This window comes from Humulus lupulus, chromosome 7 (genome assembly GCF_963169125.1).
Source record: "Humulus lupulus chromosome 7, drHumLupu1.1, whole genome shotgun sequence".
Taxonomy (NCBI): Eukaryota; Viridiplantae; Streptophyta; class Magnoliopsida; order Rosales; family Cannabaceae; genus Humulus; species Humulus lupulus.
The window spans coordinates 34821206-34837024 of NC_084799.1; the positions used below are offsets into that span (position 1 = coordinate 34821206).

The following is a 15819-nucleotide window of genomic DNA, read 5'->3' on the forward strand; positions in this document are numbered from 1 at the left end:
TGGTTAAAAATTTAGCACTAATATCCCCATTGGATTTCTTAGTCTACAGTTGGCAAAATACAGCGTCAACAGTTTGGTGCTTTCATTGAGAGGAAATTAGTGCTTCACAAGTTTCAGTCAACATTCATCATGGTGCTCACTCGATCGATGCATGATAATGAGATGGAATAGCCTGGTGGGCAGGAGGCCCTTCATATTGTTGTTCCCACAGAAAGGGGCCTAAATGTTCAACAATGTCCTGGGAAGCAACCGGTGGGTTAGGACGACGCTAGGAGTTCAGCGTCACTCCCACCAAATCCTAATCCAGGATATTTGACAGTTTTTGAGATGGAAAACAGCCAATTAAGGAGCCATCTCGCTAGGGAAAACAGGCGAATCAAGGAGGTCTTGGCTCGGTTACCCCCTCTTGCAACCGACGTGAGGCAAAGTGGGTCTCATAAGTCCCACAGGAATAACCGGCCTAAACTTAGTCGTTCTGCCAGGACCACCACTCTGAGCTCTGTACCTTCAGAACAAAATCACCGAAGTGCTCGGTCCAATGGTCATCACAGGGGTCGTTATCAGCATTTCAGTCGGTCGGTCAGAACTGCGCACTACAAGAAAAAATGCTTTTAATAACACCAAAAATGTGTTATCAAAACATACCATAACACTTTTTGGTGTGTTAAGACCGACTATGTTATCGTAGGTCAGGGTACTTTACATAACACTTTATCATTGTTATACAGATGTGTTATTATACTGTCAACGATAACACACTTTCTGTGTTATTTTAATAAATAGATAAGTGTTTAATTATATTATTTATAGTCGATTATATAACGCATTTCAATACTTATAAATTTGTGTTAAACTACACTTTAGTATTACACATTTTTTGTGTTATACTACACTTTAGTATAACATGTTTTTTGTGTTATAATACACTTTAGTATTACATATTATTTGTGTTATATAATGAAGTATGCATAACAAAATTCTTTACTTATAAAAAGTGTTATTGTAATAGATATTATAACACATTTTTTGTATTATTTTAATATTTAGATAAGTTTAAATTCTCATTATATATTCATTTACATAACACTAATTTATTCTATTATATTTTTATTTTTTATGTGTATAATTAAAATTAGCTTTCTAATATATACTAGCATCATCAAATAAACTTGATTTTCAAATAACAAAAAGTAAAAACATTCAACATTGTATTAACAATCCACAAATTAGTTTAAAATATTCAACACTGTCATCAACAACAAAATGTTCTTTAAGTATTCAATTATTCTTAAATATTCAACATATTGAAAAGTTACTATAACAAGAGGCGTGCGTAGGATCCTTTCTTCCCTCCAAGATGAAGAAGAAGAAGGTTGCTCGAAAGCCTGCATCAAGAATAAGGTCTGAGGAGGCCACTAGATCTTCGCCATTAACGGAATCATCGTTGAAGGTTCAAAATAATCTTCAGGCAGAGGATGTCTTGCCTTCACTCTTGACGGAAAATAAGTAGAGGTTGCATTCTTTAGGTCCGGCTAGTGATGGTGAATCGACTCACCAGGTGGAGGAAGATAAGGTAAGGAATACAGATCCGATTGAGGAGAATGAGAACTTCCAATCTTCTGTTCAATCTCATTGGGCGAATCTCAGAGGTAAATTGCTTATCAATGAGTCGACTAAACTGCATTATGAGGAGCCATTGCTGAAAAATGGGAAGACAGTAGCCCAAATTGATTTGGACGAGGTTGCTGAACAAGCTCTGAATTGGAGTTTAGCTGTGATATGTATGGTTTTGGGAGCTAATCCCCCTTTTGCTGTGTTTGAAGGGTTTGTGAAAAGAATTTGGGGTCACCTAGGTATTGAACGGGTAGTGAGGATGCATATGGGTCTCACCATTGTCAAGTTCAATGATGAGGCTACTAGAGATTTTGTATTGCAGAATGGCATTGTGCAGTTTGATCGGAAACCAGTCATAGTGAGACCATGGACTCAAGATCTAGACACTATCAGGTTAGTTTTCTCTGTTCCTCTATGGATTCGGCTTCCAAATTTAGGCCTGCAATATTGGGGGAAAAAATGTCTCAGTGCCTTGGTCAGTACAATTGGGAAACCTATTATGGTGGATAAGTTCACAAATGATAGGTCTATGATCAGATTTGCAAGAGTTCTTGTTGAAATGGAGATTACTGATGATCCTCCATTTATCATTCATTTTGTCAATGAGCTGGGTCAAATTCAGGAACAATTTGTGGAATATGAATGGCTCCCTATAAAATGTCAGAACTGTAAGGGATTTGGGCATAATTCAGCTGAGTGCAAGACATCTAATACTAAGGTTTGGGTTGCCAAGGATAAGATAGATAAGGCATTTACCAGGTCTACTCCTGGTGATGCTGAAGCCGAGAATAATACAGAAGAAAAATCTGCTGTTAATGAGGCTCCTAAGGTTGAGATATCTCAGCAGGTTGCAACTGGATTAGGAAGTGATGAGACTACTAAAACTTAGAGTAGTTTACAGGCCCAGCAGGTGACACGAAATTAGGCCAATAAAGAAAACTGGGAGGTCCCTAAGAAGGTTGGGAATTCTAAAAGCAGAGGCAAGTCTGTGAACTCTCATGTAGGCAGCAGACAGAATGTGTTCAAGGTGCTTCAAGAACAGGAAACAGGGGAAAAATCTAAGTTTTTACTTGGCTCAAAAGCTGATGGATTGCTCAAATGTACTTAGTTGGAATGTAAGGGGGTTGAATAAGAGAGACAAACAGCATGCTATTCTAAGTCTCTTAATAATAAATAAAGTAGGTATTAGTGCTTTGTTAGAGAATAAATTGAAGATGGATAAGACTAATGATATGATGTCCAAAGTGTTTTTTGGCTGGGATCACTATAATAGTTCAGTTGTTGAGGGCAGGATATTGGTTATATGGAGGAAAACTTTTGTTAAGGTTCATGTGTTAATGGAACACAAGCAATTCCTTCACTGTTTGGTTACTTTTTCTAGCTTATAGCTGGAAATAGTTATCTCTTTTGTTTATGGATTTAACACTATGATTGAGAGGTTGGAAATGTGGAGGGGTTTATCTTCAATTCAGGTTTCGAATAAGCCTTGGCTGGTGGTGGGAGATTTTAATGCAGTGTTTAACTATGATGACATATTAGGAGTAAGATGGTTAATGCCAACAAGATTCTGGAGTCTACAGCTTGGCTAGCTTTTCCTCAGCTAGCTACTATCAAATGTATAGGATCTAAGTTTACCTGGTCTAATAAACAGGAGGGAGGTGATAGAGTGTATTCAAAAATTGATCATAGGTTTATCAATGAAGAGTGGATTGACTCTATTCCAAATTCTATTGCAGAGATTCAGTGGGATGTACATTCTGATCACTGTTTCCTTCTTATTAAGACTCTTAAGGTGGGACATCTAGGAGTAAAACCTTTTAGATTCTTTAATTGCTGGATTACTCACAGCAGTTTTAAAGAAACTATTCTAGAAAATTGGTTCAAGCCTATGACAGCTAAGGGTTTATTGGGAGTGACTAAGAAATTGCTAAGGCTGAAACATGTTTTGAAAGTGTTTAATAGGAAGGAAATAGGGGATATTGAGCAGGGCTATCATCATGTTAAGGGTGTTTATCAGTTAGCTTTAACGAAAGCTCAAGAACATCCTTCGGATGCTTCTGCTCTGGAGGCTGAAAGGAATGCTGCGGTTTACTATAATGAGCATTATACTCGGTACAGGAGCTACTTAATTCAGCGCAGCAAAGTTACTTGGATTCAGAAGGGTGATGAAAATAACTCCTATTTTCATGCGTGTATCAAAAAGAGAAGAGAGGAGAATTGAATAGTGTCTTTTCTGAATGACCAAGGGAAAGTTATTACTGATTATAATGCAGTAGTGAGTCACTTTCTAGATCATTTCAGAAATTATATGGGAAGTTATAGTTCAGGTTCTGGGTTGATTAACACTGATTGCATAGAATTGGGACCTTGCTTAGACATTGATATGCAGCTGAGATTAATCAGGAAGTTTAGTAAAGCTGATTAAAAAAAAGCTTTGTTCAGTATTCCGGGAACAAAAAGTCTAGGCTTAGATGGATATAATTTAGAATTTTACAAAGCTATGTGGAAGCATATTGGTGATGACATTTCAATGGTTGTGTTGGAATTTTTCACTTCAGGGAGGATCCCGACTGAGCTTAACAAAACAGTTTTGGCTTTAATTCCAAAAATTGATTCCCCTAGCAGGGCAATAGATTATAGACCTATAGCTTGCTGCAATACTCTGTATAAGTGCATTTCTAAAATGCTTTGTAGTAGGCTTTCAGAAGTTTTACCCTCTATTATTAGTCCCAATCAAGGAGCTTTTATTAGAGGGAGATCTCTTGCTCATAATATCCTTATTTTTTCAGGATTTGATTAAGAATTACAATAGAAGGAATGCTTCCCCGAGATGTACTTTGAAGATAAATCTTAGTAAGGCCTATGATACTGTTGACTGGAATTTTTTAGAGAGATTATTAATCAGCTTAAGGTTTCCTACAAGATTCATTCATTGGGTGATGGTTTGTCTCAGAGGTACGTCCTATACTGTTATGATGAATGGTTGATTGCAGGGGGGTTTCAAGGAGTTAAAGGGCTTCGACAAGGAGACACTATCTCTCCTTTACTTTTTTGTCTTAGTTATGGAATATCTTTCTTGGCTGCTTCAGCTTGGTGCTTTGCAACATGATTTTCGGTTTCACCCAATGTGTAAAAGTCTCAAAATCATTAACTTATGTTTTGCTGATGATTTAGTGATTTTTTTGCAAAGCAAACCGAAGTTCAGTTCAAATTATTCAGCTGGTTTTTGAAGAATTTTGCCACAGTTCTGGAATGAAGGCTAATTTAAGCAAGTCTCAAGTTTTCTTTAGTGGTATTTCAGCTCAAGAAAAATGCCAGTTACAGTAACTGTTACAGTTAGAAGAGGGTACCTTCCCCCTTAAGTATCTTGGAGTCCCTATGAGACCTAAAAAATGGAAAGAGGTTGACTGTGGAGAAATTCTTAAAAAAATAAAGCTTAGACTTCACACTTGGTCTAGTAGACATTTATCTTATGCAGGGAGGGTTCAGCTTATTTCCTCTATTCTTTTGGGGTTGAGAAATTAGTGGATGAATATTTTTTATTGCCTCAAAGTATAATCAAAGAAGTTGACAAGCTTTGCATGTGGTTTCTTTGAGGTAATAATGGTACAAGGAGCAATTTTCATCTTACATCCTGGTCTACGGTTTGTTTGCCTAAAGCTTTTGGTGGATTGGGTTTTGGTGAAGGTTCTAAGTGGAACAAGGCAATGCTTGGTAAGTACATATGGGCTATCAGCCATCAGCAGAAAGCTTTAAGGGTGAAATGGGTTCATGAAGTGTATTTAAAGGGGCAAAACTTTTGGCAATACCAACTTAAGGCTGATACCAGTTGGTATTGGTGCAAAATCTGTCAATTGCGTAAGTTGTTTTCTCAAGAGGAGATCAAAAAAGCTAGAAGTCATGGAAGGTTTAAATTAGGCAGCTGTATACTGGTCTTATTCATCATATCCCTGTCAATTACAAGCAGTTTGTTTGGAACAGAGTGAGTGTTCCCAAGCATAGGTTCATCACTTGGCTAGCGGTCAATTCTAAGTTGTTAATGAGGGACCATTTACAACGAGTGGTTCAGCTTCTTGATTCAACTCTTTGTTCGGTCTGTGATCAAGGTGAGGAGAGCCATTGTCATCTATTTTTTGGCTGTTGTTTCTCTCAGCAGGTTGTCCATTAGGTTCATGATTGGTTCGGCTGTACCTGGCCTCTAATCTTCTCGGACTGGTGCAGGTGGATAGAAGGCATGAGGAAGGGGGTTAGAGCCTCTATAGTGGCGGCTATGTTCTCAGCTACAGTCTATTATTTGTGGCATAATAGAATCATTTGTTATGTCCATAATTACTCTCTTAGTGTTATGGTTGTAGTTAATTTGATTAAAAAAGACATTAAGTGTAGACTTAGTTATTTTTTCTCTTCAGATGATGTAAAGCCGTGAGCTTTTGTTTTTGAGGTTGAGGTTCAGGTCTTGTTCCTGTGGTTTGTTTGTCTGTTGGATTGTTTGGTTGTATTGTGCTATGATCAATAAAATCTCTTTTCTTGATAAAAAAAAAAAAAAGTTACTATAACAAGAAACTTGGAGAGTACTGTCTACTATAACATCCTCCAACTCTCACTCTTGCTTTGGCTCGTTCTCTCCATTTCCCATTCCAACTGTTTCATATAGCTTCACAGTTTCTGCATAGGAAATAAGCAGCCACAAAAGTCATTTTTAAAAAATACTTCAAGAAAATATGCTACAAAAAAAAAAGTTATGCAAAATAATACAACTTCACATATATTCCTGGTGAAAAATCCACCAATTATTCTGATGGCTGAACTCCAAAACTCTGGTAGTGATTCAACAGCCCTAGATAGAGTATCTTGTAATTTACACCCAAATTTATTACTGCTCATTAACACACGTCTTTCACACACTAGAAACAGATTACAAACACACAGAAAAATGGCTAACAATATCAAAGAAAAAGTCAGCTGACAGGAATTTAATCAAACACACCAGAAACGCCCAAGTTTTCTTGGTTCGGACTTAACCAAATCAGAATGAAAGCAAAAGAATACTGATTTTAACTCAGACTTTTCCTAAAACAAATGGTATGCATCAAAACGTTGAGTATACCTTAATGACTTAATAATAAGAAATATGTGTTCATGTATATATGTGTGAGAGAGAAACAGGGGGAAAATGATAGAGAAGTTAAACAAAATTTACTTGCAATACTAATCCAACCACAATAGTAATAAAATTATTGAGATTAGCTTATGGGACACAGTAACAATAAAACTGAGATAGTAATTATCATAATATTGTACAAATTAAAGGCACCAAAATCACATTTTCGTGAGTCAACTTTTGTGATCAATATATGCAAAAGATAGTGAAATAAAGAATTTGATCACTTGATTGTAGAGTGTAGAACAATAAAATAACAGATCTCATAAATTACTATAAAGTAAAAAACAGTTTAGAATCACAAAAGAATACAAGATTTTGATCCCTAGTAGAAAAGATTTTGGTCACAACAAACAAAGTATTAATGATACAATAAGAAATATTACTAACTATCCCTAATAAAAACAAAACATAGAAATTTCAAGGTAAAACCAAATCAATTAACAGCAAATATCCAAAATAAAATAGAAGCTACAACAAAAGAGCTCCATACCGTTTCCTTCAAGGTCTCTAGGGGCCTAAGGCATACGATACATTGGTGTGCCCTATTTTTTAATATTATTAATAACTTAAAACATGAAATTGTAGGTAGACTGATCTGCAGATACCTTATATGTACTCAATAGATTTGGAGGAGCAGTGCTAATTGGTAGACTTAACTCAGTCCTCAATGCCACAATATGCATTACTTTGATAGCTTTCAATGGATATCTTTGTTATAATCACAAAATTAGACGGTAGATATGTAAAATAAAAGAAAGGAAATGACAAGACAGAAAATTTGCATCAGACAAGAGGAAAAAGTCATACATAACTGATAACTCTAAAGTGTCTAAGAACCATTAACATTTTTTTAACTAGAGAATACTACTATAATTATTTTTATGGGATACACATTACTACAAAGAAAGCAAAAAATTTAGAAAACAAACATATTTATTGAGTTTTGATAATACCTTTTCAATAGCCATTGCACATTGGAAATATATTAAGAGGCTACCCAAGGCCAAATGAATTAGTTAACTTACTTTCCGTGGGTAGTTTCTCTAGAAAGCATGATCGCATCAACACCTTCCTGTACTGCAATTGCAATGTCAGAGACTTCTTCCCTTGTTGGCGTTAGATGATTAATCATGCTCTACAGTATGTTTGTTGCTACAATAACTGGTTTCTGCATTCTCTGACACCTTCTAATTATGTCCTCCTGTACGTAACAAGGAAATTTCATTCATGACAGAATCTGAGACAAATTCAACATTTTAACTTCAGTATTTTAAATAATAATCATTTGAAAAGATGAACTTATCATATATACATAAAGCATGACAGAATAAGAAACTATTATGCAGGCACCACATTACTTCAAAAACATAAAGCATGCATAAAGTACAACATAGTATTACTGTCTCATGAGCAGGCTCCTGAAAGAAACTATCAAAATAACTTATTGGGGCAAAGGATATAGAAAAACTGTTGACAACATAGTATTACTGTCTCTAATTCTCTACTCATACAGTAATAAGAAAGGAAAAAGAAAACCTTTTGGATAGCTAAATTATTTCATCACTGATGTTACATAAGATTATATTTAAAACAATTGATATTTTTTCTAATGGGGAAAAAAGAAATGAGGCATTTCTAACCTGAGGAATATATTTGATGACTGTCATAAATACTTGGATTGAGCTAAAAATGGAAAGAATCAGTTCCAAGTCAGAAAGTGAATCAAGAATATATTTCATAGCAAATGGAATTTAGAAACCTAAAGCTAATTATGATAAAGCGATTAAGCCAATAAATCGAAGCAAACAAATGCTTTTATCATCTAGCTTTCCAATGTTTTTTAATCGAACTGAATTGTTTGAAACTCAAAATTCAGAACAAAAGAAAAGGAAAGGTAACTAAAGAATGAATCTTACTTAAAAATGTTAATCAACCAAAGCCAGGAATGGTTTGGCAAAGCAATGAAAAAGAAAACTCCAGTAGCTAACCAAACAATAGAGACAATTGCTAGGGTAATCTTCGAGACAGTCTGACCTCCACGCTGTATAAATACAAAGCCATCATCACCAACAAAAGGTAAAATTCAAAAATAGCAATGCATAACAACATAATTACCACACCAAAACAATAAGGCTCCTCAATCAAGAAGAAGAAACCCAATAATAAAACACTACAGATGCACCTGGAACTCTGCAGTAGGATCTTCAACCAATGACGGAAGCTGAGAAAGGCATATCTTAGCAGCCATGTCCCATGCATCCCTGCAGTGTGCAATAGTTACAGAGTGACTTTTGGACTAATAAAACAGTAAGTATTAACTTCTTTAGTGTTTCCTTTAGTACTACCACATGTGATGCTGATGGTAGGTGGTAACAATGGATGAGAGATCGGGGAACAATTGGCAGAACGTATAATTCGCTCAACAAGTAAAAAATTTCGAAAAAGACTAGCGACTAACAAATCTTGCCTGAATAGCCTCTGGAAAATCTCTGCAGCAGAATACAAAGGTATGAGAAACATATAGCAACAAAAGAATCTTAAGGGTACTTCAATTCAAAGAAGTTAGACCATAGAGCATCAAACCACAGGAAAGAAACTGATCACAAATTTGAAAGAAATAAAAACTAATAATGAGATAAGCACAAATCCAAACACTTGAAGAAAGCCTAAAGGATTGACATGGTCGTCTTAAGCATGGAAATATATCAAGGAATAGAATGAAACATCTCTGAATAATAAAAAAAAAAGATAAGTAAAAACTGTAAGCAATATTCATTTAGTTACTATATTAGGATTATTATGTACTCTCAGAAAATTATGTTTGTCTATAAGATGGATGCATGTATTTATGTGTTTATTCAACTAAGCCTCAATCAACGAAACTTAAATGAGTACTTTACCTGGACAAACCCATATAGGCCAGGAATGGCCATAACATCTGCACCAAGTACTTTTAATCCAAAGTCAACATGTGGCTGCAAAAAACATTAGAGACAATAATGAAAGAAGGAAATAAAGATTTTTTTTAAGACAAGACCTAAAAGAGTGCCACATAATATAAATAAATAAACAAATAAATAAGAGTGCCATCAAATTATAGAACTCAAAACTGATTCTGTATATCCAACCTCTCCTCGAATGATTAGTTGTAGTGAGAAATAACTAGACTCATAATAGAAAGAGGCCATATATGAATCACAATACTAATATGAAAATTTACCAAGAAGATTTTTATACTTCAAGAATTCAACAACTGAGCCCCCAAATTTAGTCTAATGTATCATCAGAGATAGCACAATTCTTAAGACTCTACAAAGTAAAAAACAATGCCACATTCAAAAACTCAAATAATTTAGTCTAATGTATCATCGGGTCTAAAATGGCATCCTTGTTAAATCAAAAACAAAATTCAGAGCTTTTACCCACATTCATCCTAAAGAAAAAAATAATTATAATAATAAAGCAATTAGCATCTACATAGTCAGAATCCACAAAACATGGTAAAGCACGTAGTTAGATTATTCGGTTATGATCTCACTATGCACATGTGTTGACCACTTGAAACAACAAAACTCAAATAATTATTATCAAGATATTATAAAACTCTAGTTTTTTTTACAAATTTAGTCTAAATGGTAAAATATATATAAGTCAAATTAGCAGTTAAACAAAAAAATATAATAAGTACATATATAAATACATGTATATATAGATGCAAGATTAGTAAATTCTTTACAGATGATTTAAAATTACTTCTTTCCCACTTCTAATGCTCCAAACATAAACACTACCATCACCATAACCTGTCAATTTTTATTTAGTAAGTCCATGAAAAGAGAAAGCAAATTCAACTTTTTAATGGATTGGATTTTAGTTATATTTCTACAATACATATCTTGTTCTAACAAAATTAAGATTTATTGAACTTTTTTTGATAAAGAGTTTGACATGAATTTAGTGAATACACTATTAATTATGAAGTATTAACTAAAAATCAATCATGAGAGAGAGTGCCAAAGGCATCAATTGCCTTAGTGCACATGTAAAAGACCCTGTCATAGAAAACATGCTAAAATAAACCAGTTGCCTTAGTGCCAACTCTAAATGTTGCAATTGTGCCAAGCTCTGTCATATAATCATTGAAAAATATTATTTATCTTCCAACATCTTAAGATATGTCATTTTTCAATGATATTTAAACTTTCTAGACTATAAGAAATCACCACTAATTTGACAACAAACAAACATGGTGCTAGTTAAGCTACTTACAAGAAGTCAAGCAACAAGATTCACGACCCAATCAGGAAGTAAAGCAACATAGTTTTAGAAAGACCACAGTACATTCCATGATGTTAGTAGCTAATGGAATTCCTCTAGACTGTTGTAAGAGTGAACTTTAGAATTGAGTGCTCTATATGTCAAAAACTCTTAAAAGATTACACTATGTATATAAATAGATTCAACAAGGGGAAAGAAGGAGTAATTTAGCAGCATTGGACTGGGCTTAAATTTATATATAGGATATGTAGAATGTGGTTTCACAAATTCTCAATCTCATGCTTCTTTGGCCTAACCACATCATATATCTGAAATAATTGTTGCTTTAGGCCTTTTCCAAAATATGAAAGGCAATATTTGAACAGCTATTAGTAAGCTGGAAAAACAAGTTAACAAGCAAAAATGTGTTAAACTAAAAACAGTCACTATTCCCAGGCCAATCATAACAAAACACTCAACATGCTATCAAAATTTAATGATCCAACTGTATCTTCAAAACCATTGATGTAACATACCTAACTTAGATCCTTAGAAATATAAACATCAATTTGTTGTTTCTTTTTAGCTAGTTGAATCTCAACATATGGTTGGCATTTTGTTTTTGGAGGGGTTTCATAATATTTAGATCCAGAAGGAAAAAAAATATACTAGTTCCAATCAGTTGATCATGTTTCAACTAGTGAAAAACTGATGTTATACTATGACTAACCTGCCCTGCTCCCTCAGCAACACAGACCACTGCTAATCCTTTTGTCTCAATGAGGTATTTCAGATGCCGCAAAACACCTTGAGGACCATGTAAATGGAAAGGTACCTTAAATGTATAAAACCACTATCAGTACAGAATCTCAAAAATAACTAACCAATTAGTAAGTCGCACAAATACCTCTGGTATCAAGCATATATCGATTTGTCCACTAGCCAGGGATGCATGCATAGCAATAAATCCACTGCTACGACCCATCAACTTTACAATTCCTATACCATGGTATGCACTATGTGCCTGTAATAAGGATTGAGAAGTTAACAAAGACTGTTTTTCCCACTGAATTCTTTAACAATGATATTATAATGCATGAAACTTAAGCAATCAAAATGAAATCGAACAAATCACAAAATGTAATGAAAATTTGTAACTTGATGTAAGCTAAATTAATGGCTCGTTGTGCTTCCTCAACAGCAGTGTCAAACCCAAAAGTTTTGTCCATCAGCAAAATATCATTGTCTATAGTTTTGGGGACCCCAACAACATCCACCTTTACCCCTCTTCTACAGCACTGAAATGAAAATAGGAAAAGTAGGACATGAGACCTAAATAGAAATGGCAGGCAAGGTCGAGGCAAGATAAAGGGAAACAACTTACAAATGCATCAATCAAGTAAAAGTAGTTAAACATATCCAATAAGATGATTCTAGTGGCACGGTCATCTATATGGCAGTAAAGTGCTTTCTAATTTATACGAAAACATGAACATATAGACATGGTGATGAATCCTAAACTAAAAGCAGAATGAATTCAAGTCATTAGGAATGCATCAACTTTTAATTCTTGAGACATCACTTTACATCTACAAATTTAGAACAACTTGTACCAAAGCAATTTATATCCCAAAAGATTTCTGCTTTAAGTAATCTGTTCAAAAGTGACCTTAGTTATCAATGCATGCCAAATTATGAGATAAGAAACACAGGAATGTAAATAGATACACGTATAACTTCCTCTTTGTGAATTACATTTGCCCCAGCATGAGTTCCGTTCCCACCCAGCACAAAAAGCATGTTGATTCCTCTTTCCTGATATCAAATTAATAAATGTTTTCAGGACAGGAATCATATGTCCGCAAAATTATTAACTCTAAAGAAACTGAAACAACAAACCTTCATGTTGTCCACGATTTCACTTATGATTGGTCCTCCACGCGAAACTCCTAACAAGCTTCCACCGGATAGGTGAACGTTTTGGACCACTTTTCGGGTTAGCTGATAATCACAATCCAACGGCAAAAAACAAAGTAGAAAACTTAAGAATCAAAAAACCAAAAGGGGTTTGGGAAATTTTGAGAGATGAGCAGGTAAAGTGAAACATATATATATATTTAGAGAGAGAGAGAGAGGGAGGGAGGGAGATGAAGATGGGGGTTGAATCGGGTGATGGTCTAGGTCTGGTGGTGAGGACGTGTTTGGGAGGACAGGATCTCTTAAACGTTGGCTGTAGAGAGGACCTCGTCGACCTCCCTGGCACACGCCCAAATGTTGAAGAAAGACGAGAAAGACGAGAGAGAGAGAGTGAGGAGTTCGGATGTAGTACCAAGCTGAAGAAATGGGGAAAATAAATGGGTCTCAGAAATGTTGAAGGAAAGGATGGGTCTCAGAAATGTTGAAAGATACGTCCCAGAAATGTTGAGGAAATGGGTTTGTTGAAGGAGAGGAAATGGGTTTGTTGAAGGAGAGCTCTGAAATGTTGAAGGAATTGGGTCTCTCTCGGGTCTCACAAATTTTCAGGTCACAAATGAAAAAAAATGCTAAGGGCGCGTGATGGTATATTATTACCGCCCTTTTTTCATAAAGTGGCCCTATACTCTAGCATAATACTTTTTTATTAGTATTATATTCACGTGTTATGGAAATGGGTATTTGGTGTAGTGGCGACCCCCAGCTCCGTACCTTCTTCATAGGTTCCTAGGAATGCCCACAACAACCCACCGAGGGAGTGGGGGCTATTACAAGTTCACAGAGGCAAAATGTTCCAACGAATCTTCCTGTGCCACGATCAGAACCCCAGGCACAGAGAACTCGAGACATTGGGGTAGAGCTGAGGCAGGCTAATTTAGTTCATCTTGACCGGACAAGGAGAGCCTCGCTAATAAGGCTTTCGCCATCACCAATAAGACATCCTACACCACCTCTCCCACAAAGAGATGCTTCAGCTCGTAGGAACAGTAGGAGAAAGTCTCCCCCGTTAGTAGATACTTACACCCCACGGACATGTGCTGAGAATCCAGGTCCTCGATCTCAGCTGCGGGCCATAAGTTTTGCAAATGGAAATTACTGGACGGGAAGCCAGCGTGGAGGAAGGTCTGAGAATGACTTGAGAAATCACTTGAGATCAACACAAAGTCCTCGGTATGATCCACTGCCCGACCTGCGTGATCATTTGAACTCACAAAGAAGGTATCCAGCTCATAATGAGGATGTTAGTTATACTCGACATGAGGGAGCTCTGTCTATCGTATGAGACAATGGGAATGTCCTGCCTAACCAAGCTCAAACTTGGAGGGACAACAACCCATCAAACACGTATAATGGGATGAAAGTTGGTGAACAACCCCCAGCTAACCTAGGGACCAAAGACCTAACCGTTAAGAGACTGGCTTTGGTGGAGAACAGATGAAAAGGCTCTTATCTGGAAATGGGATGGACGATTGCGACTCGGATGGGGAGCTCAAACCTTTCACTCCAAACACTGCAGGAGCTACATATCCTATTGGCTTTAGGATGTCGAATATGCCGACATTTGATGGAAACACATATCCATCCGATCACCTCGGGATGTTCAACACAATGATGATGGCCCACAATGTCGGGCTCGATCTAAGATGTATTATGTTCCACACGACTCTGGTCTGACTTGCCAAACAGTTGTTTAAACCATACAAGAAGCATTTGATAAGCTCATGGAAGAATTTTTCTTCCGAGTTTAAAAGAGCATTCTGAGCTTCATAGGCAGCTCGTGTAAAGGTTGATTCATAGGCCAATGTAAAACAATAACCTCCCTAATGCGGTTTAATGGTTGGATTAGTAGGTCAGGAGGGCCATAATTGTTTTATTATGCCATTAAACTATTATATACATGTTTATGTTAATTATATTATAATATGATGTTAAATGCATGCATGTGGGTCCACATTTCACCGCAGGGGTATTTTGGTAATTTGAACTGTTGAGGGTGTAATTGTGTATTTGTATGCATGTCCGTGATCTACTGTTGAGGCCACATTATAATATGGATTTGTTTGAGCCATTCCGCATGAGACGATCGTTGAGTGCAGGTTAGCGGTTTAGTCATAACGGGATTAAGTTCGGGGCTTGGGATGAGTCTCGGGGTATTTTGGTGATTAGAGCATTGCCAGGAATAAAAGGGTAACATGATATGAATTATTGGTATTTGAAAATATCAAGAATAACAGGAATTGGAGGGTGTTAATTATGATTAACAAAATAGGTGGAAAATGACGGTTTTACTCTTGGGAGTCTTTAGAAACCTTTATTTGACCTAGGGGCAATTTATTATTTTCACCCCTAGGATATATTTAAGCCATTGAAGGATGTAGAAGGTTGGCAAAACAGAGCATAGATATATCCCTCCCGTACCTATTTTATTTCTCTTTTTCTTTGTGATTTTTGAGTTGTTCTTGAGGATTCAAGCTAGGGAAGTGGATCTTGAGGGCTTAGGATTGTGTTCCACCATTGAAGAGGATCCTAATCTAAGCTTGGGGTAAGTTTCTAGCCATTGAAACTCTAGCTTTGCCCTGTTTTTGTTTTAGTTTTTCAGCTTAGTTTTCTTGATTGGTGGAGGAGAATTGATGGGATTTTTTGGCTAAGGTTCTTGGGGTTGTGATGCCTAGGGCATGTGGGGGATGGTTTTTGGGTTCATTTGGGGCTTAAAATGAAGTAGGGAAGCTTTTGGTTCAGGTTAGAAATGGTGGAGCCGAAGGAAGAAGGTTCAGGGCATTTTCTGCCTGGGTGTAGCGCTACAGCGCCCA

General features: G+C 36.1%; 1 protein-coding gene and 1 long non-coding RNA gene across 2 annotated transcripts; both read right to left on the reverse strand.

The window, feature by feature from the left end:
* Positions 1-6087: 6087 nt before the first annotated feature.
* LOC133789535 (uncharacterized) lies at positions 6088-12115 on the reverse strand. The gene is made up of 3 exons (XR_009873601.1): positions 11943-12115; positions 11766-11870; positions 6088-6279 (listed from the first exon to the last, which is right to left on the reverse strand). It is a non-coding gene; the product is annotated as an uncharacterized LOC133789535 (long non-coding RNA).
* A 23-nt stretch (positions 12116-12138) lies between these two features.
* Positions 12139-13858, reverse strand: LOC133791571 (ATP-dependent 6-phosphofructokinase 5, chloroplastic-like). The gene is made up of 4 exons (XM_062229496.1): positions 13781-13858; positions 12935-13036; positions 12773-12850; positions 12139-12333 (listed from the first exon to the last, which is right to left on the reverse strand). The coding sequence occupies exons 1-4, from the start codon at positions 13856-13858 to the stop codon at positions 12139-12141; spliced, it is 453 nt and encodes a 150-aa protein (XP_062085480.1).
* Between the last annotated feature and the right edge of the window lie 1961 nt (positions 13859-15819).

What these genes read in the sequence shown, in the direction of transcription:
- LOC133791571 (XM_062229496.1), bottom strand. Translation starts at nt 13,858, where the DNA reads ATGTCTCGAGTTCTCTGTGCCTGGGGTTCTGATCGTGGCACAGGAAGA. An exon ending in CATTTTGCCTCTGTGAACTT is followed by an intron (nt 13,037 to 13,780) that starts GTAATAGCCCCC and finishes TGTGATTATCAG; the next exon opens with CTAACCCGAAAAGTGGTCCA. An exon ending in ATGTAATTCACAAAGAGGAA is followed by an intron (nt 12,334 to 12,772) that starts GTTATACGTGTA and finishes TTTTCATTTCAG; the next exon opens with TGCTGTAGAAGAGGGGTAAA.